Genomic DNA, 27442 nt, shown 5'->3' with positions numbered 1-27442 from the left:
TTCATGGTTCAGTGACTACTTGAAAAAAAGTTAAGATTTTTTGTAATGTTAATTTCTCTCTTATTATGAGTAATAGGATAACTATATTTGGTATGTGCGTACCTTGCAAGGTTCTCATGTCTGTCAAACAGTTTTCACTTGACCTCGACCTCATTTCATGGATCAGTGAACAAGGTTAACTTTTCGTGGTCAAATCCATATATCAGATACTATAAGCAATAGGTCTACTATATTTGGTGTATGTAATGATTGAAAGGTGTACATGTCCAACTGGCAGGTGTCATCTGACCTTGACCTCATTTCATGGTTCAGTGGTAATAGTTAAGTTTTTGTGTTTTGGTCTGTTTTTCTAATACTGTATGCAGTAGGTTAACTATATTTGGTGTATGGAAATATTTCGATGTACATGTCAGTCTGGCAGGTTTCATTTGACCTTGACCTCATTTTCACGGTTCATTGGTCAATGTTAAGTTTTTGTGTTTTGGTCTGTTTTTCTAATACTGTATGCAGTAGGTTAACTATATTTGGTGTATGGAAATATTTTACGATGTACATGTCAGTCTGGCAGGTTTAATTTGACCTTGACCTCACAGTTCATTGCTCAATGTTACGTTTTGTGTTTTGGTCTGTTTGTCTAATACTGTATGCAATAGGTCAACTATATTTGGTGTATGGAAATATTTTTTATGATGTACATGTCAATCTGGCAGGTTTTGTTGGACCTTGACCTCATTTACGGTTCATTGCTCAATGTTAAGTTTTTGTGTTTTGGTCTGTTTTTCTAATACTGTATGCAGTAGGTGAACTTTATTTGGTGTATGGAAATATTTTACGATGTACATGTCAGTATGGCAGGTTTTATTTGACCTTGACCTCATTTTCATGGTTCATTGCTCAATGTGAAGTTTTTGTGTTTTGGTCTGTTTTTCTTAAACTTTAAGCAATAGGTCAACTATATTTGGTGTATGGAATGATTATAAGGTGTATATGTCTGTCTGGCAGGTATCATCTGACCTTCACCTCATTTTCATGTCTCATTGGTCAATGCTCAGTTTTTCTGATTAACTTTGTTTCTTAGATACTATAAGCAATAGGTCAACAATGTTTGATGCATGGAATGATTTTAAGGTGTACATGTCTGTTTGGCAGGGTTCATACATAGTTGACTTCATTTTCATTGTTCATTGGTCAATATAGAATTTCCATGGTTTGGTCTGTTTCTTTTATACTATAAGCAATATGTCATTTATATTGTTTGTATGGAATGATTGTATCAAAGGTGTACATGTATTTCCGGCTTGGTTTATCTGACCTTGACCTCATTTCCTTGGATCATACATGTTAATGTGATACTTGTAGTAAATATTCATATTTAGGACTATCAACATAAAATCAATGGTCAGTATAGTGGGCGAGACATTTTAGCGTGTGTACTATTGTTTTACTTTACGATGGTATCTAATAGCACGTAGTGAATGCTAAATCAGTCGGAACAAACAGATTAACAACGAATAAACCAAACGAACAATGAACAAACAAAAATACAAAAGAACACCACAAGCGAATAACGATAGGTCCAGCAAATCCTGCACTGAACGATGACACGAGTTGTCAATATAATCCTAAAGGATATTTGATACTCGTTGCTTCACTTTAGGTATGAAATACTTAATGCAGTAGGCTGAATACATGTCACTCTGAGACTTTCAAATATCCTTGCCAGTTTCATTTTAAAATCACAAAAAATTATATTCATACTTTACAAAGGAATTATCTTAAAGAATTTAATTATGTAGAATCTTTTTATTCACAAGATTTGACCTCAACCTTTCTACATTTTATTAAATACTTTGTCTTTTAACCTTGTGCATGACAATCCAGTTTTGTCTTTTTGTCTTTTCACCAATTCTTTTGGTCTTTGAAACGGCAATTAGTACAGTCAATGGTATATCGCAGATGGCCTAAGCATTTCATTTGGCCTACTTTATAATGCTCTGATAGCTTTGATATTTGAAATAAAATATTTAAAAAAGACAGTCAGAGTAATAACACTATAGTAGTCGAGCAAATATAAACTAACTGATTATACAAAAGGACTTTTAGCGAGAGAAATTCATGTATTACTGAAAAATTATTACACCAGGGTTTTCGATATCATAAACTAGTCAAAACATTTACTAAATTTTATCATCGGTATAAGGACATCATTCGTAAATATAACTCAACATGCAGACATCTTATACGTTCGGGTATTTCACATCCAATCTTTTATGGAAATATTCTTTACAAAACACAAAAATGTCAGTATTCACCTCAAAAGCTAACAAAACCTTAAAACAGACTTATTAAGAAGGGATATAGTTACGATACTGTCATGTCATTAAAGATTGCATATTTTGGCTTTAATATTGATTCACTCATAGGGTCTTTGCATCGGAATTAAATATATTTATTCTAAAACCAGTTGCTGGCATGACACGGGTTATGTTCTTCTCATATATTTTATGATGGTATAATACTTAACCCCTAACAGGAGGGATTGTGCCTGATATTCATATGATGAAGACATAATCTTTCAATCAGTTTAATTGAGGTCTGGAGCTGGCATGTCAGTAGCTGCTAGTAGTCTGTTGTTATTTATGTATTATTGTCATTTTGTTTAATATTTTCTTTTGTTTCCTATTCTGACATCGGACTCGGGCTTCTCTTAAACTGAGTTTTACTGTGCGTACTGTTGTACGTTTGTTTTTTCTACATTGGCTAGAGGTATAGGGGGAAGGTTGAGATCTCAAAAAACATGTTTAACCCCGCCGCATGTTTGCGCCTGTCCCAAGTCAGGAGCCTCTGGCCTTTGTTAGTCTTGTATCATTTTTAATTTTAGTTTCTTGTGTATAATTTGGAGTTTAGTATGAAGTCCATTATCACTGAACTAGTATACATATTTGTTTAGGGGCCAGCTGAAGGACGCCTCCGGGTGCGGGACCCATTGGTGGCCTTCGGCTGTTGTCTGCTCTATGGTCAGGTTGTTGTCTCTTTGACACATTCCCCATTTCCATTCTCAATTTTATTTTGGTTTCGAGGTTACTTTATGAAGGTCATCCAAGGTCGTGTACACGTTAATCTGCGTTGTCCTTTCATGTATATATTGGCATTTAAAATCTATATTAACGTTGCTATTGGTTCTTTGTTTTTCAAGTCATTTGATTGAAGCCATGCAAAGGCGGATGACCGTTGACTTAAATGCATTTCTGAATGGATGAGGTTCCGGCTTACCATACAATATGGGCATTTAGCTCAAGGTTGAAAGCATACCTATATTATAAATCATTTAAAGGCCCAATTTACCAAAAAGTGTAATAGTCGTAATAGTTTCACAATTAAAAGCCTTTAACTAGTTGGCTCATTTGGATATTTATGATTGCTAATTTTCGATAATCAAGTATAACATCCTATAAATTATTTATCTTCAGATACCTAAAGTAGAATTTTAATTTTGGTTCTTTGTGTCTTAAGAGAAGTAAGCGAAATGACGTAATAAGCCTAGAAAGGCTTCACTTATTGTATTCTCTTGGATCGTGATGTAACTAATTACAATCTTATTTTCTTTAATTCATGCTGGATTAAAATCAAAAGATCGATGGAACAATTTGTAGCAGTGTTGAAATTTATGGTATATCTCACAAGTGTCTATCACATTTTTCTTACTAGCAACTGCCAAATCATTGTGTACAATTCCGATCTTTTGTTTAATTTATCTTTATAATAAGGAGGTGATGAAAGTAAAATTGTACCTGTTAATTGGTTTTACTAATCATTAAAGAGAATAATGATGGTCTAATTGTTACAGACGCTATCACCTGGCTCTTAACAATATCAACTCTTACTTCGATAGCAAGAATTTCACTCTTATGTATCTAATTCAAATATTTGAAATAAATAATGCTCATGGCATGGGTTTTTTCAAACTATTCAAATAATTCTACGTAATATTTGATATTTGGCATAAAACGAAGATTAACTTAACTATAAATATCGTAAATAAGCATAAAAAGGACAGAAAACACAACCCATAAATAAAAACAGAAACCGACAAAATACTAGTTTTTGTTTATGTTTTAACCCCCCCCCCCCCCCACCAAAGGTGACTGGGGAATAGAAATATGGTCACCATTGGTCTTCCTCCGATTGGCAATAAAACCCTCGCAAAAGTGGGGCGTCCGTTTGGCTGTGCGGGATGTACAAGTTGGCAGCCACGTCCTGTCAGAATGGGGACGTTAAATCCGATGCCTCGTGTAGAGAGAGTGCCACGCTCTTTGTACGTTAAGAACCCTTGTAACAACTCTTTGAGGGGTCCGTAGGTGGCCTGTTGCAAGGCTAAATTTCTGTCCCTATCCAATATATCCTCATTTTCCCGTGGCAGTCCAAATTTCCCAGACCTTCATCCCGGACGACCTTACAGGACCTACCTATTGTATTTATTGTTAATTTGTTCTCGCCCTTAACATGCATGAAATATTTACCACTGGACGTTAAGCGACCAACAATCAATCATAAATAAATAAATTTAAAAAAAAAAAAGATAACGATAATAAAATTGAGAATGGAAATGGGGAATGTGTCAAAGAGACAACAACCCGACCATAGAACAGACAACAGCAGAAGGTCACAAACAGGTCTTCAATGCAGCGAGAAATTCCCGCACCCGGAGGCGTCCTTCAGCTGGCCCCTAAACAAATATATATACTAGTTCAGCGATAATGAACGCCATACTAAACTCCTGAGTATCTTTTCCTACAAGTTATGTTTCCTGGTGAGTTTTTCCTATTATTAATATAATTACGAACTCTTACATCATCATTGTATTTAAACATATATACGTACATGTGTTTGCTATTGTTTCATTGTCCTTTGAACGTGCAATGAATTACGCATCGTATGGCATGTCAGTTCAGAGCAAAGAACCTTTTATGTTACGCATGATTGAACATTTCGAGCAATTAAAACTTCAGAAATGATGAATAAATAATTTGCGCTTAAATAAAAGTGCACTTTTCGAACAGTAATCAGAAAGACACCAAGGATTTCCTCAGTTTTACTAAAAATTTACTTTATAATCTGCGATTATATTCCTTATTCCTTAGTGCAAGATTGTCTACTCTTAAAACAATGTATCTTTTATAAGAATGGTAATGCAGATATCAATGTCTTGTCCAGGTTTAGAACATTGTACCATACTGACGCGAGCAATAAATACATCGAAGTATACATTGTATGAACCAAAGCTTTACAAATGATAGATAATATATTTGTTTTGAGTATGGCGGATAAATATTTCAACAGTCTGTATACAAGTTGGTACTTATTGTGCACCCCTACCTGCTGAGTTGTTCTTGTACTAATAAAACATAGAATTAGTAAAAAAAAAATTATCCCGATTTCAATGAAAACTTGCACCAGACAAACAGTCAAGTGAAATTAGAATTAAGAAAACTACAGATGCAAAATGTCTGCTTTTTATCTAGATATTGTTCTATCAATTGATGTTGATGAATGATATGTAGGATCTAACTATGTATACCAAACGCAATCTTATCCGCTTTTCTATTGTCCCCTTCCTATATCAATAGTTACGTATCAAGCACAAATTCCTACACATTTTTTTTTTGCTGTGTAGAGTGTCTTTCCATTGTTACAAGATGGACATTTCGAGATTCAAAAGATCAAGTTTTAGTTAACTGTACCCAACTTTTACTTACAGTTTCATTTTCGTTTTTAGGAAATTCAACAATTAACGCCTGTCGGTCGCAGCAAATATATATGAATTTTTTCCTTTTTTTTCAATTCTGGTGTTTTTGTACCGTTTTTAGACGTCTAGATAGTATTTAACGATTTTTCTCACGAGGACTTTGGTCGTTGTGAAAAACAATACTGTACACAATAAATAAACTATATACGCCTAAAAGTAGGCAATATATAAATATACCCAATTCAACGAAAATATCTTTTAATCAAAGCCTATACAATCGAACGTACCTTTTAATATCACAAATGCAAATTCATCCTTTACATTGACACAAAAAATGTCGCGTCGTTATTCCTTTTTCCAATTTTCCGTCTATTGAATGTGAAAGTTTTTTGCATTAATGTTATGGGAATACTTTGTTATTCATAGAAATACGGTTTTAATGGATCGTTTAAATGAAATGTTACATTTGGAACTATTTTCAGATTTGCTAGATATATATATAGGTACAATCTATTCTAACACCAATTATGTATATTTAATCAAGATCCCAAGTGCTATCTTCGAGAGTGCTATATACCTTGATGGAATTTTGTCATGATTTATATAAATCTTACGTCACATCCAAACACTTACGTCAATATATAAAAAAATCTATATATAAATATATATTCTCATACATTGAGAAACAAAAGTGACTTACGATAAATAACTTAACGAAAATATAGAGGAAAACTGATTTTATGACAACTATATTGTCTTTCTATATTTCTTCTATTTCTCTTTTCTTTTCCTTTTTTAGGTGTACGGCACTTTAGAGAAGATATCGTGAAGTTTGTGAAATAATTTTAATTACTGCATGTAAATGACAATTTTTTATGAAAAAAGGAACATGATAACGTAAAACATGAATGTAAGTGACCATGTTTGTGCCTCAAGCACGGATAAAGCTTGGAAACACAAGACCAAGTTGGTTTGGTGGACCTTCAAGAAAACGAAACTTACCGAAGCGAGAATTGAAATGGTTCGAGTTTATCAGAATGCCATATTTAGTTCCGAATGTAGTAGGATCTATTATTGGATTCACTGTATTGTGTAGTGGTGCTCTTTTGTGTTACATTGGATATAATCCACAGAAATTCTTCGACATTTCTGCAAACTCGTCCATTAACAACAGTACAAAAACATCGAATGTTACAACGAAAATACCAGTTGAAACAAAATATACGCAGTTGAAATCATTAGCTTATGTTGGTCCAGTTCTAATGGGAATAGGATTTTTTGTGCTAATGGTAGCGGTTGTGTTATATTGTGAAATAAGAGATAAATTCGTTCAAAGTATCCTACCTAGTAGAAACATTTCAAATACAAAGAAAGGTGTATTGTATGATATGGTAATAGACGAATTTAGAAAGAACTACTTTCGAGGCATCGAAGTGCCGATTAGAAAACCAAGTAAACGTTCTAATAAAGTGGCTTCCAAAATGCCAACATTATATAAAGCATTGAGTATCAGTACACCCGCCTTACTGATAACACCGGAAGTTCAAAGAAAATGGCTAAATGACAAAAAAGTGACTCCAAAACACAAACGAAAAAGGTGTTTAAGTGATCACGAAACATGGTTAAAAACGTCATCTATGCCAAATATCCGTCCAAAGTCTTTCAAGCGAATACAGCGAAGGTTTTCAAAATATTCTAAATACTGTGGTGATAAGAATAATATTCCAAAATATTATCATTGTAACACCGATGATAAGTCCGCACACGACACTGAAACAACCGAGAAAAACTCTGAAACTTGTTTTTCTAATCCAGCGTTCCGCGGATCCCCAACGGAAACAATAGAACTGGACGATATTTCTACCGATTTTCTTCTAGACAAATCGAATATATCAGAAAAATCACGTCAGTCAGAAGTCGTTATTCACATTGATGCGCACGAAACAGTGTTTGATGGTCGGGAATTTACAGAGAGGAGGCATAGTTGTTCTAGCAATGTTACAAGTTCGAAGAAGATTCAAGAAAGAGCCATTCCAGGCATCAATGATGGTTGTTCAGTAGTATCAGAAATTCATACAGAAAGAGGTACGGGTGCAATCTCAAAAGCTAACAAAAAGAGAAAGAGTTTACATAAGAGCCAGGATCGACTTGATGTCATTGGTAAAAGAGGTCCTTATAAGACCTGCATTGGGGTATTCAGAAGTGAATCTTGCTTACACAGAATAAGAAATATTGTTAACAAACATGATCGAGATGATGGTGATAATTCTTCATTAAATTCGTTGACCGTCAACGAAGAAGTCATGAAATTTTTCGAACCTTCACCTTTAAACAACGACATTCCTAAAACTTAATTATCTGTTTATATATGTGTGTAAAGTTTTATATATTGCAGCGTTTCTTGTAGTTTTAGACTGGTGGTTATACAAAGTCTAAAAATACATGCATTTGATTTTGACTAAGTGGCAGGACTTTCCTCCTGCTTAGATTATAATACATGTGCATTGTTTAACATGACACGAACTCTCATGTTGGTAAAGGGACAAGTAAAAGTTTTAATAGCATTTGGAGGTAAATTATGCGACATAAAGTTTTCAAACTTTTCAATTTTACTCTGTTTCTATCCATTTTTAATTGGGAACTGTGAGAATACGATCAATTGACTTAAGTACAAAAATATTCTCATGAAAATCTGCCAAAATTTTATCTAGTAAGATAAAACTTCCATTTTTTTTTGTATTGATCCCGTTTAGGTGTCTTATATTTCAAAAACGGAAACAGTTGTTTTACAACATGAGTGATACAAAAGGGAAATGGGTCAAAATCAATATAAAAAAGTCAATAAGTTAAACACACTGTTTTGGCACATTCAGCCATTCAATTAAGTATGCATTTGCAATCATAAATAAAAAAAATATATATATTTGGAAGATTAAACATGGTCCAAGTCAGATAAAAAAAACTGTCAGCCAACCTCAGCGCATTTTATTAAACGATGGTCGTAAACTCACAGTTAAATGAAAGTTCTAGAAGGCATCAGAAAACCAGCTGATAGAGATGAAATGACATTGGTAACAGAGCCGAATATTTCTTCAATAACTCAACAATACCAAAGAACATAAAAAGACTTACAACTAAGACTTCAAAATGTCAGTAAAAAGTGTTGTTTTTGAGGTATTAGTATTTTTTCTTGTATCATTTTGTTTTACTGTATAGTATTTTATGGATGTGAATATTCAGTTACTCTAGTTTTGTTAATGAAATTTATCAAATACCGCAGATTTCCAACTTCGCTTGTGGCGAGGTATGTTCGACTCAAATCTTAATTGACAAGCATTACCAATATTCCTGCCAAAGCTCGGTGGTTCTCCTCGGGTACTTCAACTTCCTCCACCAATACAATCTGGTCGCCATGATATTGTCAAGGTAGCTGAAAGTTTCTTTAACAACACCAACAGACAAACAAAAAAATACCACAGTTTATAACTAAAGTATAATTAAATAAATATTACTTGTTCAGACCCACCGTAATATAGAAAAATTTAAGCGTTTCACTGTCAATTAACTTGAGAAATCAGATTTCGGTCTTATTTGATTAAATATGTGACAGTGTTTTGTCAGTTCTTCACTTATTTCATCCTGAAACCAATCTGTGGGAAAATGTTTCCCATTGATTACGTTTTCCCTTTGATTAGATCCAAAACGTGATCCACTCAATTCATGTGACACTGATATTGAATGGTCAGTTTTTGATGGATTATTGTCCATTGAATAACAACAATACTCTTTTCACATTTATATAAAATATATATCTATACAAGATGTTCACTTGCAAAATAATCTTTTCAAGAAGACTTTGACGTCTTCGCTACAAAATAAGAAAGATTAATATTAAATGTAACATTTTATTCAAAGAGAAACTGAGCAATGCAAAACAATAATAGACGTACAATTAGATGATAAGAGGCCAACTATGGTGAGTGAATTTATACCTAAATATCAAGTGAAGAAAAGTTAGGAAAACTATTTATTTTTTGAATACATGTAAATTCACAAAAAAAAAACGAAATCCGAGATAAAAAAAAGGGATTGGAAGGTTTATTGCTAAGAAAACTAGTTTATCCCAGCCATATGATCATGGGCCCGTCCTAAGTCAGGAACTTCGTCAATGTCTAAAGTTATAAACCAAGGTTTTGTCAATTTTGTGAATGTAATGCTCTTTTCAGATATTGGTCGTCTCTATCAAATTTATCCGCAACTTTTTTGGGTTTTTTAGACCTTGACACACTGATAGTTGAATACTGCATGTTAATCTCTTTTGACTTTTGGATTTTTTGTTGCTGTTTCATTAATACTTACCCCACACAGTCTCTTAATTAATAACATGTAACTGTTGTTGGTATGAATAATAAGAGATATAGGGATATGTCAACGAGACAGCAACTTGATATGAATAATAAGAGATATAGGGATATGTCAACGAGACAGCAACTTGATATGAATAATAAGAGATATAGGGATATGTCAACGAGACAGCAACTTGATATGAATAATAAGAGATATAGGGATATGTCAACGAGACAGCAACTTGATATGAATAATAAGAGATATAGGGATATGTCAACGAGACAGCAACTTGATATGAATAATAAGAGATATAGGGATATGTCAACGAGACAGCAACTTGATATGAATAATAAGAGATATAGGGATATGTCAACGAGACAGCAACTTGGTATGAATAATAAGAGATATAGGGATATGTCAACGAGACAGCAACTTGATATGAATAATAAGAGATATAGGGATATGTCAACGAGACAGCAACTTGATATGAATAATAAGAGATATAGGGATATGTCAACGAGACAGCAACTTGATATGAATAATAAGAGATATAGAGATATGTCAACGAGACAGCAACTTGATATGAATAATAAGAGATATAGGGATATGTCAACGAGACAACAACTTGATATGAATAATAAGAGATATAGGGATATGTCAACGAGACAGCAACTTGATATGAATAATAAGAAAGTGTCAATGAGACAAACACCTAACGACAGAAATAACCAAATACGTCTAGAAGGCAAGATACAGTATTCAAACAGAGACATGTGCCGATACAAATGTTGAGTTCAGTTTTCAATCGTATGAGCAATAGTAGCTTCATAACTTATAGATGAATTGATATATTATTGCTTTATTACCCATACATGCATTATGACTGTAAGTGGATTAATAATGAATTCTGTTAACGATTCAAATCACAATGGTTTAGTTGTTTCATTGCCATTTGAAGTTGTCAATACCATCTATAGCAAAACATAGACAGACAAACGATTGGTTAATTTTGACTCGCATAACTAGATGTTATATATTGGTAATTGGAGGGAATATAGCATAGTTCAAATTTCGAGGCTTATTTTGGAACTTCAGCTGTTTAATTCCAACAGCAGGTCTATTACTTTAATCATAGTCTCTGTAAATGTGTTTATGCTGATAACTGTAGAAGAAATGCATTTGATCATACAATTTGATTGTAATTTGTTGAAATAAATACTATTTGTTTTTTAACTTGTATAGTTACGACACATTTTTTTTATTATATGACCTATGCAAGTATTAAAATATTTGACTACATTTTGTATCTCTTGTTTATTTTTCCTCGCAATAAACAAATCGTGTTATATGAATGAAAGGAGACATGAGGTAAGTTAACGCCATATAGTTGCACCACAGTTGATATTTGGATGATGATCTTCACAAAGGAGTAGGCCCGATTAGACCCTCTTTTGACCTCAAAATATAGCATTTTATAAATTTGTTAAAAATGTAAACTTTTAGATATTTATTAGAAAGTAGAATACTTTTGTTAAACAGATATATGCTGTTTTTGACAATACAATACACATGCATCGTGAACTATCATCATTACTTCATGCAAAATTACTGAAATCTTCACAATTTTAGCATTTGTGCTATAAGTTTTTAGATGGTTTTTGTCTAAAATGGAAGTGGCCGCTCTTGTGATCAGTCTTAATATTCTAGTACTACATGTATTTGGTAATACTACATAACATATATAAAGGTTAAGACTGAACACGAATGTGGCCACTATTGTTTTGGACAAAAACCATCTGAAAAGTGACGTTTTATGGCATATTTTGATAGATTTTTCATATGAAAGCTTGAATTTGAGCGTCTTCAATTACCAAATCAGTTAAAATCTTTCCCATACCATAATTGAATCAACTGAAGTAGATACTTAATTGTTTAAAAAATGTCAAAAATCTTTCATCAGATGTACTTCAAATTGTAGGCCAAAATTGGCCCTTACCGGACCTTTTCCTTTAATTGATAGAAATTCTGATAAAACATACTTTGAATATAGTCCCCTGCAACAACAACAGCACCACCAATTTTTATTTACCAATCAAGACGCCCCGAGGAGCAGAACAATTACAGTTTAATTAAAGTGTAGAAATAATTGTGATAATTTTTTTGATTGAAAAATTACTATAAAACTAAAACTATATATGAAAAGGGAGACAACAAACACACTGTATTCCCAAAGATAATGAGTGAGTGAGCACAATCAGTACCGCCGAATTATAAAAGAATAGAATAAAGAATAAAAAATGTTTATTATAGTGTCACATATTGATTGAAACAAGACATTCACATAATATTCATATACACACAAATAACAATCAATATCCAGCCAAAAAATGACTTATAGACACTGATCCTTAAAACCAAAATATATACAAAAATATACTATTTAAACTTGTTAATAATCTCGTAATATTTTTACTCAAAATTGGACAAGTCACATAAAATATAAATAAATCTTAGATTAAAAAAGATATATATCAACTATGAAATATTATAAAATGATCACAATTGGGTAAACATCTGATAAATAAAAGCATTAAAAATTGATTATAGGAAAATATTAATGTAAAAATAATTTTCTACGCAAATAAAATTTATGTAACCATTTGCAAAAATAATACTGGATATTGGTACAATTCATAATTTCAATAAATTTTCTTTTTATATCAAGATCTTGAAGTCTTAAATTAGTTTTGAGCATTCATTAAAGAGATCATTGTTTCGAAGATCGTCATATAATGAGCATTCCATTAGAAAGTGTTTTTCTGTTTCAACGCTGTTGGATTCGCACAACACACATATTCCGTGTTCAATGGGTATAGGCGGCCGGGAGTATCTTCCTGTCTCACACGCAAGTGGAAGTGAACCGGAGCGAAACAGAGCCATTGTACGTCGCTCAGGAAGGAAGAGCTGGTGGGCCACTTATGTCTTATTACTTAATTTTGCTAGCTCTTCTAGTCTTCATCAAACTATCTATCAATTTTATCATTATATTATTAACTATTGGATCTTTATTTGACTTCAACCATATAAAATTTGATAGTTAATTCAAAAATTTAAAATTAGTAAATTTAGAAGATAAATCTAAAATGAAACTGATCATTTCAGTTCTAGGGGAGAAACCATTTAACTTCAAGGGGGGTTATGGTTTTTTGTCTGAGTCAGAATTTTTTTTTTTTCGCGCAAAGCTATCAATCAAATTATTTTTTTCAAAATTTAACACTTTTTCATAACAGCGTAGATTAAAGACACCTGGTATTTAAACCTTTTCGTGTATGTCACTGGCGGTCGACAACAAAGATTTCTCGCAATTACAGTATTACAGGAGCCTCTCAACGAACATGTACATAATAACTATCTTTACACATTTCCATTCATAAAATAAAAAGTTTTGTATAAAAGCTTACTGGAATTTGTTTTGAATATGATTTATACAATCACACCAAAAAGTTTCTTTTTTCCGATGTTCAAATCTCAAAAACCCATTAAGAAGATACAAATCAAGGTAAAAAAAAACCAACAATTTTTCACAAAACAGAATTCTGGAATTGCCACCTTTATTTTTCATATTTCTGGAACGACTGAAGCATTAAAACTTACATGATAATCTCTCGGAGATATTGATTTCAGACTGACTCAAATGAGAAACTGTATTGACCTATCTAAAAATATGTTCAATGTTTGCAATCTGTGGCAGTTATCCAGTTAGAATCCGTTGGAGACGAACACATGTTGTCCTTGAACCTAAGTGAAAATATATTCATTTGTTCAACTGTTTCGTTAAGATTTCGTCAATAAATGACAGAAACAAAAATTGATTTACTAAGATGTGAAAATTATTATTGTAAATATGAAAATGGAAAAAAATTAAAATTAGGCCACAGTAGTTTACCGATATTCCAATCGATTTAGAAGATAAATCAAGGAAACAAGCCAAAAAACAAGGGAATCGCATGAATTCCTAAAGGAGCGAGATCGGGTCAACAGGCCTAGGGTAAGCGTCGCATGCTATACATGCATCACACTCCATGCAAATCCACTCTCAGCCAAAAGTCACAATCAGCAATAGGACACAATCGGTAAAACTACAGATAAAACAACTGTTCTGGTATCTCAAAGAGTTAAGACTGTGAAACGATGTCGCTAGTGAGTTGAGACACAGACAGGTCATATAGATCAACCAATTCCTGATTGTGACCGTTAAACTTATGTAAATGTCGATTTCAGTAGTTCTTAATCATCACTTTGTTTGAGCAGTTTTTGTGTAAGGAGCCTACAAATTGCTGATGAAACCCGTATAGCGTGAACATGCACGAGCGTAAGGTATTAATTGGACTTTTCACAGTGTTTGTACTTACATTAGCAACACGACAGGATCACATGTGGTGCAGGATCTGATTACCCTTCAGTAGCACCTAAGACCACCACCGGTTTTTGGTGGGATTCGTGTTGTTCAGTTTTTTTTTTTTTGTATGTTGAGTTTTGTAGACTATTGTTTGTCTTTCAATCGTTTCTCGTTTTTTTGCCATGATATTGTCAATATAAAAATAAGGAATGTGGTATGATTGCCAATGAGACAACTATCCACCAAAGTTCAAATGAAGTGGATGTAAGCAATTATAGGCAACCGTACGGCCTTCAACAATAAGAAAACTCCATACCGTATTGTCGGCTATAAATGGCCCCGTAATTAAAAATAAGAAACAATTCAATTGAGAAAACTATAACGGCCTGATTTATAACAACAAAATTTACGAAAAACAAATATGACAAACATGAACCAACAACAACCACTGAACTACAGGCTCCTGACTTGGGACAGGCACATAAAGAATGTGGCGGGGTTAAACATGTTTATGAGCGCTCAACCCTCTCCCTAACCTGGAACAGTGGTGTAACAGCACAACATAAGAACAAACTATAAAAATCGTTTGAAAAAGGCTTAACTCATCAGGTCGATACAAAGCAGAAAAACACCAAACAAAAACACAGACTGGACGTGGCAGGGTATTATCCATCCCTCATCCCTAACAACAAAAAAGACACTAAGTACAGATTTGAGAGTACTCGTAGCTACTGACAGCTAGTTCAAAGCTAATTACAACTTATAAAAAAAATCATGATTTTTTTATGACTAAAATATCAATCAGTACACATCCAACATCCAATGGATTTAGTGTAAAGACGTCATTAACAGTCAGAGAAAAACATGGCCTTGTGCAATGCCAAATGAAAGGTATCGACAGATTGCAGTACCGTTAAAGTGCATGTGTATAACAAAACTAGTTAGTATGATTTTAATTTACTGATAACAAAATCAACAAAATCAATATTTATACCAATCAAAACAATATTCAAATACAGTGTTGAATTGGTAACCTTTTAGAGGTTTATTTAAAGGATTGATAAGTTTACCCGGGTCGTATATAAATGTCCGGGCTCGGTAAACAATATATCGTAAAATTTAGGATGTGCTATTCCGTCTGAAATAAGTTTTTAACAGGTACAGCCAAACTTGCAAACCAAATCTTTGTATCTATGTAAACTACTGGAAAGATTGCAGTGTGTAAGAAGCGAGTGAACGCGTGAGTAGTTTTTTCCAGAGTATTCTTGTTTAATTCATATGATTTTTCTTAAAGTAGCCGAAAGGATATTTGACAGGTTTTTTGTGAAGTTGATCTATCCAATACATTGTATGGACCTCCAAATGTTCAAAGCATGTTTGGGTTCAATATAGCCAAAAATGAAAGCATGTACACACAAGAAAATGAAAATATATTTCTCATGGTGTTTCTAACGAATACTCATCACACATTTGATAATGATTGAATACATTGATTTTAACTTTGATATAGAATTCCCGGATGACGAGTATGGGGAAATCGTATTTTTGGCATGAAACTATGGAGGCCGTAAGTGCTTATTCAATAAAAATACTGAATTATTGGTGTCAAGTTATTTTACAAAAAAGCACTTCGACTATGAGTGTGATGTTGAAGGTACTCATCGTAAATGATTAAATTTGACATTACCTAATATAAAGTGGTCGACAAATGGATACATGTGAATATATGTACGATGATATATCCTGGAAAGTAGCGGAGGGCAATATTATCGGACAATGACTCGGTCATTTTAAATATCATCAGCCTAAACTAACGTCACAATTAAACAGGTTTAGTTAAAATTCTATGGCGTATTACTTTAAATCATACACAATCTTTAACTTTTAACAAGACTAATAAAAATGTATACTTCGTCTCAAATTATCCCATAAATGTTAGATCTGTGGGACTTATATCCATGCTTTTGTAACATCATGGTTTCCCCCGCCTGCACAGTATCAAGCGCACTAGACCGCTCAGCCAACTATGTCTTCAGTCCCTTCATATATAGTCAAAGGGTTTATACTGTTGTGGTCAGTCTGTCTAAATGACCCCAGTTGTTTGGTTTATGATTTTTTTTCTTCAAGATTTGATTCTATTTTCGTACATAAAAGGTTGATGTGGAAATAGGAGATTTCGTAAATGCTCTTACACATGTGTTCATTAGATTGGGGTGGTTTTTAAATTGTAATGTTATGTACTAATAACCAACCGAATAAGATGTGCCATGACGGAAAGCACCCGGAAACATTATTGTTAATATGTGTATGTATAATTTGTTATCCATTTCTTGCTTTAGCGTGTATAACTTCCGGGTCCATTGGTTCTCATCATATGATTTTCGTTTCCTTCCGTTCTAAAAAAAAAAGGCTAAAATTGGAAGTATTCTATTTTTTTCTGGTTTTTACAATAAAACTATGAAATAATTCTCATGGCTAATATTGCATTGCAAAGAGTCTGGTTATATGTACATGTATTTTATAAGAAAAAAATTCAGACATGCACATGTTTTTTCTTCAAACTGTTGAAGGTATAACAAAACTAATTTGATTATACCTTGAGGTTTTGTCAATTATTTATTGACTTTTTAAAAAAATAATCCATGATCACACTTCAATATATCTACCTTTGTTGACCTGTTTATATTTTCAGAAATTTCAGTTCATTTTGTCTTTCTTTTTCAACCAATCAACAAGCCTCTGTTGCAACGAGTTTACACTTGCATCAACCTATACTATTTATTACGAAAGCCTATTAGGGTCACACAAAAAAATATTTATCGCGTAATTACGAGATAATCATTTTTTATCTCGTAATTACGAGATAATAATTTTTTATCTCGTAATTACGAGATAATTATCGCGTAATAACGAGAAAACTATCGCGTAATTACGAGATAATTATCGCGTTATTACGAGATAACTATCACGTAATTACGAGATTATTACGAGATCATCATCGCGTAATTACGAGAAAACTATCGCGTAATTACGAGATAATCATTTTTTTATCTCGTAATTACGAGATTATCATTTTTATACGGCCGTTTACGGGACGTATTATGGTATACCGTTGTCCGTCCGTCCGTCTGTCAAAAAACGCTTTAACTAATTTGCATAAAACTTTGGTAAATTGTTTATGTCTATTGGCGTGAGCTCCCTTTCGTTTTTTTTATAAATTTTAGATTTTACGTTTCCGAATTATGGTGTTTTATTCATAAAAAGGGGGATTTTCTAGTTTTCGGACAAAAAATAAAAAATGCTTTCAGCAGTTCTTATAAAACTGTGGTGAATTGTTTATATCTATTGATATAAGCTCTGTTTAGAATTTTATAAATTTTTCATTTATCATTTCTGAGTTATTGGGTTTTATTCATTAAAAAAAGGGATATTTTCCAGTTTTCGGACAATAACTCAAGAATGCTTTCACCAACTTGCAAGAAATTTTGGTGAATTGTTTATATTTATTGACATGAGCTCCCTTTCGATTTTTATATATTTTAGATTTTACGTTTCCGAGTTACAGGGTTTTATTCATAAAAAAGGGGGATTTTCCAGTTTTCGGACAATAACTCAAAAATGCTGTCAGCAATTCTCATGAAACTTTGGTGAATAGTTTATATCTATTGATGTAAGCTCCCTTTACATTTTCATAAATTTCTAATATGACATTGAGAATTGATTGAACTTTATTTGTTTATAGTCTGACAACAGATTTACTAAGTATTGCGCAACAGCACAGTGAATTGCACAACAGAAAGAAATCTTTAATTGAATATAAATTCAATTCATATAACCAATTTCAAGTTCTTTGACTACATTTATTAAGAAACCTATAATATGTCAAATATTTAATTACAATCCAAATTCAGACCTGTATCAAGCTTGAATAGTGTGTCCATTTTTGCCCCAACTGTTCAGGGTTGGACCTCTACGGGCGTATTCAGCTGCGCTCAGCAAAGCAGTTTATTTTATCTCGTAATTACGCGATAGTTTTCTCGTAATTATGCGATGATTATCTCGTAATTACGAGATAAAAAAAAACTATCGCGTATTTACGAGATAAGAAGTTTTTTATCTCGTAATTACGAGATAAAAAAACTTCTTATCTCATAATTACGCGATAGTTTTCTCGTTATTACGCGATAATTATCTCGTAATTACGAGTTAAAAAATGATTATTTCGTAATTACGAGATAGTTTTCTCGTAATTACGCGATAATTATCTCGTAATTACGCGATAGTTTTCTCGTAATTACGAGATATTTATCTCGTAATTACGAGTTAAATATGTTTTTTTTTGTGACTCTAATAGGCTTTCGTTATTTATTATTAGTATTGGTGTCTTTTTTCAAACGCCTGTCTGATGTTTCTTCTTTAAACACTTTAACAAATCTTATGTCAAATATGCTCCAACGGAGGTATGTTGGCTCGTCCATATTTCTTTTATAAATGACTTATCGCATATACTGGATTTATTTTTAACCGGGATTTATCTCATAATAACATTTTTTTTTTATTTCCGGAATCCTTCCATGGATTTCATTCTTCCGAACTGTTTCAAAAATACTCCTCAGCTAGAATACCTTTACCTAAAAAATAACATAATTGAGCTGCGTCGTATACAACATACACCCAAGTCAGGATTCCTTGAGTCCATCGACATATGTGATCCAAACTACATTACTAAACGAAGATACTTGGTAGTAAATTTTTCGCTTCATTTCTAAACGAATATTCATAAATTTCACGACGAATTTTGTATTTTCAATGACGTATTCTTTTAGATGCTTTGTAAACTTACTCCTCATTCGAAAGAAATGTTTGTAAGACTACAGTTTTGTACTGCTAACAAACCTAGGAGGTTTACAAGGGCTAACATCTCGAAACCAAACAAATGTGTATTTGGATCACACTGTGCTGATATAAATTAAAATTAGGACCATCAGTGAAAATAGTCATGCAAAAAGTAAAACAACAAAGATACCGAAATCCAAGGAAAATTCAAAACGGAAAGTCCCTTATCAAATGGCAAAATCAAAAGCTCAAACACCAAAAGTCAATTTTCTTCATTCTACGACATATTTTTTTCTGTCTTGTTTATCTATGTTTAAGCCACATCAAATTAATTCATAGATCGTCATTCTTTCGTTACCCAGTCAATTAATAATACCAAAAAAGGATAACAGTGGTCTTTTTCATTTTCTTGAAGTTTAAGAAGTGAAAAAAATATTGTTTCTTTTTACATTTTTGATTTTTGTGTGGAAGGTGGTTAGGAGTTGGACGATAAAATATCTCTAATTAAACTATATTCTTATTCAACAGTTTTTCAAAGTCTTCAAAGAAATGTTTTGTTTTTGTTGTTTTTGTCGTTTCTTGCACTGTATTCTTTCCCAAAGGAACGGGTGACGTTTGTCTGAATATTTTTGAATACAAAATTTTAACTTATGATAATTTTTAGACAATTTGATTTTCACGCTAAAAGTAAAATTAAATACAAATTATACTATTTTAAAAGTTTTTTTTAGTATTATGTCTGCAAATTATTAGATTGTCTTATATCCTCAAACTGGTCATCTAGCCAAGTCTGTAATTTTACCGACTATGTCCTATCCTCGATTGTGACGTTTTGACTGGGTATGGATTCGCATGGTGGGTGATGCATACCTAGCAGGAGACGCTTCAGTTACCTTGTCGTCGCATATGGTCTTTCTCCTTTAGAGTTAATGCGATTCCCTCAGATTTGTTTTTTTACCTCGATTTGTCTTCTTAATCTTAAAACATGTTTTGGCCTCGAGCATCACCGAAGAGACATTTATTTTCGAAATGCGCATCTGGTGCTGTAAAAAAATGGTACTGTTTTAAAATGCTATTAATCAATTCATGAGATTTTAACATCGACAAACTACTGTTACCGGGCGCCGAATGGGACTTGAACTTTTTGTAAACGAAATCAATTTTGTGTACACAAAATTCAATTCTGTCATAACAAAATCATTTTTGACTTTCAAAACTATGTGATACAGACTTGTTTTATGAGAACTTCAATTTTGTAATGACAAAATTCTTTTTTGTAGACAAAATTCATTTTTGTCATGACAAAATTCAATTTTGTCAAATAGGTATGCAAATATAAACTTTTGTTACCTGATATGGGAATTAAAACACAAAAGTCAATTTTGTGAGACAAAATTGAATTTGTACGCAATTAACATGTTGATTAAATTAGCATCCTGTGATTTTGTAATTAAAATAATTTTTTGTGTAGACAAAATTGAGTTTTGTTAGACAGAAGGTAAAATTACACACAAAATTGACTTTTGTGACACAAAATTGACTTTTGTTAAATTTTCACTTCTGTTTAACAAAACTCAATTTTGTATACACAAAAATAAACACAAAATTGAATTTTGTGACAAAATCTCAGTTTTGTATGCAAATTAGTTCACAGAATCCAAACTAAACTAATTTGCATACAAAATTGACTTTTGTCGCCCAATTTTCAAATTTGGTAACAAAAGTAAAGACTGTGATACAAACATGAATTTTGTCATGATAAAGGTAACTTTTGTCCTCTGAAAGATAATTTTGTATGACAAAATTTAAATTTGTAGTATGCTACAAATTTTGTTAAACTGAACTCATTTTTGTTGAACAAAACTCACTTTTGTCCGTACAAAATTGAATTTCAAGTACAAAACCACAAGAGTCCCGTTCGGCGCCCCGTAGCTATTGCCTACATTTAGTTTAATCAGGCGATCCTAAATGACAATTGATCAATGTAAATTGTACAGTCATATTCACTTCGGTGGCATTTCATAAGTTTATGAAATGGCTGTTCTTAGTAAAAGTAAAATAACAAAAATACCGAACTCCAAGGAAAATTCAAAACGAAAAGTCCCTTAACAAATGGCAAAATCAAAACCTCAAACACATCAAACGAATGGAAAACAACTTACACATTGCAAAGCGTAATAACATTGTAGCATTTTTACATATTATCTGGGGTTTATTTCAAGAAGTTTTCCTAGCTAAGTAGTTGTTGAAAGTCTGGGTATGCAGTTTTTGCTTACAAGTCCTGCATCGTTTGTTCCAACAGGTTCTTGCATCGGTAGTCTGTACAAAAGTTTGACTTTAACGTAACGTCACAGCTATAAGACGTCAAGAATGATTAGTCGTGTAAACCGTTTACTAGACGTACAGTTTAGCGAGTCGTTCAATTGTAAAGTCAACATTGTTGACCTACTTCATCGAACATTCTTAAAACATTCATCAAACTAACAACAGATTGATTTGTAAGTGCATGCCAATTAACGAGAGGCCACAGTTGACCCTTATACCATTGCATATGGTGATGGCTGTCACATATCGTCCAATGAAATTGCAAATTTTTTTATGATTAGTGTTGTTCTAAAGAAATTTTGTTGTGCGTTGTTCTATGTATAAATATAAAGAGATGTGACGCTTGGTAAACGAAAGAACAAATATGGCATATGGTAAACAAAAACAACAACCACTTAATTATGGGCTCCTGAATTGGGACAGTCACATACAAAATATAGTGGGGTTAACATATTTGTTCAATCTAACCCCCATTATAAACCTTGGACAATGGTGTATCAGCACAACATAAGAACAAACTGCACAAAAATTATCGGAACAAGCGTTATAAAAATAAGGAGATGTGGTACAACTGCCAATGAGACAACTATCCCCCAAAGTTCAAATGAAGTGGATGTAAGCAATTATAGGCACTTGTAAGGCCTTTACTTATCAAATAGGCACACAAAGCAACAAACAAAATAACTAGGTCATTATTTAACGTATAGCAAAGACACGAAATTGTAAGAAGAGAGCACCTGTACAACTGGATAAAGTATTTTGTTTTTAATTTGAATGACGCGTGTCCTTTTGACTAACCTTTTTCAGAAAAGCTCAAAACCAAAACATTTGGATAGCATTTAGTAGAAATATACAATCAAAATAGATATATCTTATAATATCAGTACCATACCACTTGCAACTGGATGGTTATACTCTAAATAGACTGAAATGACATCGACCTCAGACTCTATGTAACGGATAGCCGGTTCCAATTGTGAAAGATTCCAAGGGCACATTCAAAACTCATTAGTCGAGATAGATGCCAACGCCATAGCAAAAAACAAAGACGACGACAAAACAAACAAGTTCAGACAACACTACATAAAAAACTAAAGACTAGGGAACACGCCCCTCCCCTTCCCCCGAAAAATGAATCTTGGTAAATCGCAGGTGTTCCAGAACGGTAAGCAGATCCACTAGAGACACCCGTCGTATTACTCTTATAAAAACTTTGAAAATTTATATCAAGTGATAAGGTATCACATAATTTCGAATTGGTAATTAACTCTTATCTTACCATAAAACATCACAAAATTCGCAAACCATCGGTCATGTTATAAGTTCATTTGCGGAAGTGGGTATTGGTTTTCAGATTTTCCGTCTACCCTGTTCATTTTCATGGGGGATTCGAGAAAGTGTGGTTACTTCATAAGTTTGAGTTCTACGTTTTAATTAGATATTGGACTCTTGATTTTGAATATACAATTTCCGAGTGGTTTTTTATTTTTTTTTATTTCCGTCCTTATTGATAACAAGAAATTTGGAAATGTTTACGCTATTGTTATTTCTATCATTGTCGTTCACATTATGATAGATTTCCTCATAGCTTGCAATGCAGTAGAAAGAGTCTGGCTAAATAGGTAAAGTGTTATTTTCATTTATATTTTATATACACTTTTTTCTTCTTATAGTCAATGTTTATGCGCACATTAGAAAGTTCTCAAATCAAATTTTAAAAGTATAAAAGAAAATGATATTGTAAGACCATGTGTTGTTGAAGCTATAAATTGAATTCTTTTGTCGTGTCTTTCAATTACTTTATTTCAAGAAAGATCTTTAAAGGATCGGCATTGTTTCTCCTTTCATTGACTGAATTTTATAATGAGAAATTGTGTATTTTATTTTCAGTTTCACTACAGTAGCATCAACCAGCCTATGTAACTATGCGCTTAAACGTGCATCAACATATACTCTTATTATCAGTTTTGGTTTACAGTGACCTTTGTTTCAAATGCTCGTTTGATTCATCCTGTGAGTGTGTCTTAAACACAACAACAAATCTTATGTCAGCAAAATGCTCCGATAGAGGTCTGTTAGCTCTTCCAAATTTTGGCAACATATCGCATCTTTTGGATTCATTTGATGGAAGCCATAACAAAATCGAGTGTATACCAAATTATATTTTTGGAAATGCCAAAAGCGTAATTAAGCTGGATTTATCTTATAACAACATATCATTAATATTACCAGAATCCTTCAATGGACTTGAACAACTCGTGACTTTAGACCTCGAATGGAATAACGTACTGTATGATGTCAAATTCATTCATCCGAACTGTTTCAAAAATACTCCTCAACTAAGATACCTTAACCTAAAAAATAACGTAGGTTTTTATCCATCTGCCCAAAAATATCCAAATTTGTCGTCACTCGCTGAACTTGAAACTCTCAAATTAGATGGATTACCACATGATAGTTTTCAACGTGGATATGAAAAACTAAGTAAACTAGCAGACTTGGATTTGTCGAGTAAGGATTGTGACATTGGAATCATAGATTCAAAGTTTTTCCAATCCCTTTTAAATCTTCAGTATATTGATATTTCAAACTGTTCAGTGGTAAAAGTTTGGAAAAATTGCTTAAGACATTTGAAAAATCTGACACATCTTAACGTTTCTTATAATGAGAAGTTGAATTTCGCAGGTGTCGAAAATATAACTTATGACTTACAGTTCACTTCCATTGAGGTACTAAAATTCAACAAAGTACATAAAACATTCGAGATGAACACAGAAATAGGTCGCAAAACATTGAAATATCTTCAGAATACGAATTTAAAAGAGATGTACATGGATAGTAACAGATTACAATATGTTAAAAGTGGGGTAATTTCGATATTGCCGAAAACCCTTGACAGACTGTCAATGGCAGATAACATGCTCTCTTTTGGGACTTATATTTTGGAAGGAAAAAACATGAACATTTCTTTTATGAACGTGTCATTTCAGTTTACTTCACATACACCTTCGTTGGGATCCTTTGAGTCCATCAACAGATATATATCGCAGCACAGAACGCACCGTATAAAAAGAGACGTTGGAATTAATTTTCCTCTTCCGTTCCCAAAAAATATTCGTGAACTCCACTTTAGGAGAAGTCAATTACAATTTGATATTCCGAGGTTGGAACTAATGGAAAATAAGCTGGAATATTTTGATGTAAGTCTTAACCTTCTTGCAAACTGGTGGGGACCAACAGTGAATTTCATTCACCTGAAATTTTTGAATTTATCCAGTAATTATTGCTCTAATATATCATCGTATTTTTTTAAAGGAACGACAAAACTGGAAACATTATACATACAAAATAATTTGCTAGGATTCAACATTCCATCTGATGTAAAAGGCGAAATTTTAAAGCCGCTTCAACATTTAAAAACTATTGACCTATCGCAGAACAGAATACCTGAACTCCCGTCTTTGTTTTTCATATTTCTGAAACAACTCGAAATATTGAATTTACGTGACAATCTAATTGAAGATATTGACTTCAAATTGATTCAAATGAAAAACTTATCCCATGTCGATTTATCTAAAAATCGAATACAACTTTTGGGATCTGCAGCGATTAATAACTTGGAATCCTTGGCGGACGATCGCAAGTTTTCCTTGAATTTAAAAGGAAATCCGTTTGTTTGTTCGTGTGCCTCATTGAAATTCCTAAAATGGATATCGCAAACGAAAATCCTGTTACTTGATCGCAGAAAATACGAATGCAAGTACGAAAACGGAACAAAAGCTTCACTTGCAAACGTCAACAATATAATAAACAAATTGGAAAAGGACTGTTCTTCGTATCCAGGAGTCATCATAGGTATCACTGGCACGATATTTTTGTCTGTTTCAATTATTCTGTTTGGACTATTCTACAGATATCGATGGAACCTCCGTTATTTGTATTATATGACTAAAAATAGATTCCGTGGATATGTTCCTGTCATAGAGAATTCAAACAAATCATACCTCTACGACGCTTTCATATCTTACGCAGAACAAGATGGTAATTTTGTTCACCATGATGTAATTGACAATCTAGAGAAAGAAGGCAACCTAAAGCTCTGTGTCCACAGACGTGATTTCCTTCCTGGAAATGAGATTTCAGCAAACATAACGAGTGCTATCCATAACAGCCGTAAAACGGTAATCATTCTGACTCGCCATTACTTAAATTCTCAGTGGTGCATGTTTGAATTCAATATGGCAAGAATGGAAAGTATGTACTCGCGAGAAATTGGGAAAACACTTTTTCTGGTTTTTCTGACCAGCATTCTCCCAAAGGAACTCCCCTTGGTTCTGATGGAATACATTCATTCTAACTCTTATATAGAATATCCTGGTGACGAATATGGGAACGTTGTTTTCTGGCAAAAAATGAAAGAGGCTGTACGTGCCTGATTTGATATTAAAATAAAATATACTGTAAACATATTTCTTATTATAAGATGTTCAAATTGAATGAAGCTGTATGAGTTCTATGAACTATAAATAAGTGAATATATTTCTTATTAAAAGTGGTCAAATTGAATAAAGCTATATAAGTTCTATGAATTGTAATTAAAGACTTCTGCAGAAGATCGAAAATAAAACAGTAAAGTTACCTTCCGTTTAACAAAAATGTATGTGTGTTATCTCATCACATTTAAGATCATGATCATCATCATGTGTTGTACGTTGTTGTTTGTCTTTGTTTGCATGGCTGTTTTGGGGAAGGAGACGGTTGTTGATGTGGTGTTGTTACAAAATGAATACTGTGTGATATTGTTGGCGATTCCTGGTTTCCTTATGCGTGTATTGTCACTTGTATTTTTTTTCCATCTTTTCAGCATGTGAATATATACAAAAAGTATGCAGCGTTCCCTTCTTAATACCTGCTTTTACTTTTATCATAATACTATTTTTTTTTATTAGGCATATAGTCACACATAAACAAATTTATCGCTTTCTTTTTTTTTTTATGTATAATGGAATACGAGTATTCTTTATTTTGTTTTGTAGTATTGTTACATTTTTGTCTGGTATCAGCTCTAATGTTTGTGAATTAAAACTATAACAGTTCTCGTCTTAGCTTGTCTGTTCTTGAAATATTTAATTTATGTTTGTGTCTTTGTTAAGTGTTTTATTATTATTATTATTATTATTATTATTATTATTATTATTATTATTATTATTATTGCTTACCCTTTTGGAGCACCTGAGGTCACTCCCGGTTTTTTGTTGGGTTTGTGTTGCTCAGTCTTTAGTTTTTTCATTGTTTTGAATGTCCCCTAGGTATCTTCCCTCTCCTCTTTAACACTGTCCGCACAACTACGTTCCTCCATCACAAATCATTGTTGTCACAGGTACTTGTGGACAGGATACCCTTTGAGTACGTCTATAAGGTGGTATCCTAAATAGTACTTGAATTATTAAAGGGGCATTAGCTGTCAAATTCATGATCACCGATTTCACTCAAATTTTCATATTTGATTTATAACATACTAAAACGTATATCCAAATAATGAAAAGTCTAAACAATTTACGACAATTTACGATGCACGAACTCGATAATATGTATCAGCATTTCGTGTGTATTTTAGTCTAGACGCCATCTAATTAACCATCGAGGTGACCTCCGAAGACTGCCGACGGTCATATCACCCAAATAAACATAAACACAGATATAAAAAGATAGCGAACTCGGGCAGTTGGATTTTTCTAGGTTTTTTTGTAGATCGAATCAGTCAACCAAATGTTTTACCCTTGTTTCAC

General features: G+C 32.8%; 3 protein-coding genes across 3 annotated transcripts in view; all 3 read left to right on the top strand.

The window, feature by feature from the left end:
• Positions 1–27442, top strand: part of LOC127725588 (cholecystokinin receptor-like) — an 83262-nt gene that overhangs the window by 30743 nt on the left and 25077 nt on the right. The window lies entirely within an intron of this gene.
• Positions 6554–11392, top strand: LOC127698219 (uncharacterized). The gene has a single exon (XM_052201576.1). It carries the CDS (start codon positions 6667–6669, stop codon positions 8098–8100), a length of 1434 nt encoding a protein of 477 aa, XP_052057536.1. The 5' UTR covers positions 6554–6666; the 3' UTR covers positions 8101–11392.
• On the top strand, positions 23208–26751 carry LOC127739315 (toll-like receptor 4). The gene is made up of 2 exons (XM_052250988.1): positions 23208–23275; positions 23544–26751. Exon 2 carries the CDS (start codon positions 23579–23581, stop codon positions 26087–26089), a length of 2511 nt encoding a protein of 836 aa, XP_052106948.1. The 5' UTR covers positions 23208–23275; positions 23544–23578; the 3' UTR covers positions 26090–26751.

The sequence above is a fragment of the Mytilus californianus genome, unplaced genomic scaffold, assembly GCF_021869535.1.
Source record: "Mytilus californianus isolate M0D057914Y unplaced genomic scaffold, xbMytCali1.0.p SCAF_1, whole genome shotgun sequence".
NCBI classification, from domain to species: Eukaryota; Metazoa; Mollusca; class Bivalvia; order Mytilida; family Mytilidae; genus Mytilus; species Mytilus californianus.
This window is presented reverse-complemented; position numbering and strand designations above follow the sequence as displayed.

What these genes read in the sequence shown, in the direction of transcription:
- LOC127698219 (XM_052201576.1), top strand. Translation starts at nt 6,667, where the DNA reads ATGTTTGTGCCTCAAGCACGGATAAAGCTTGGAAACACAAGACCAAGT.
- LOC127739315 (XM_052250988.1), top strand. Translation starts at nt 23,579, where the DNA reads ATGCGCTTAAACGTGCATCAACATATACTCTTATTATCAGTTTTGGTT.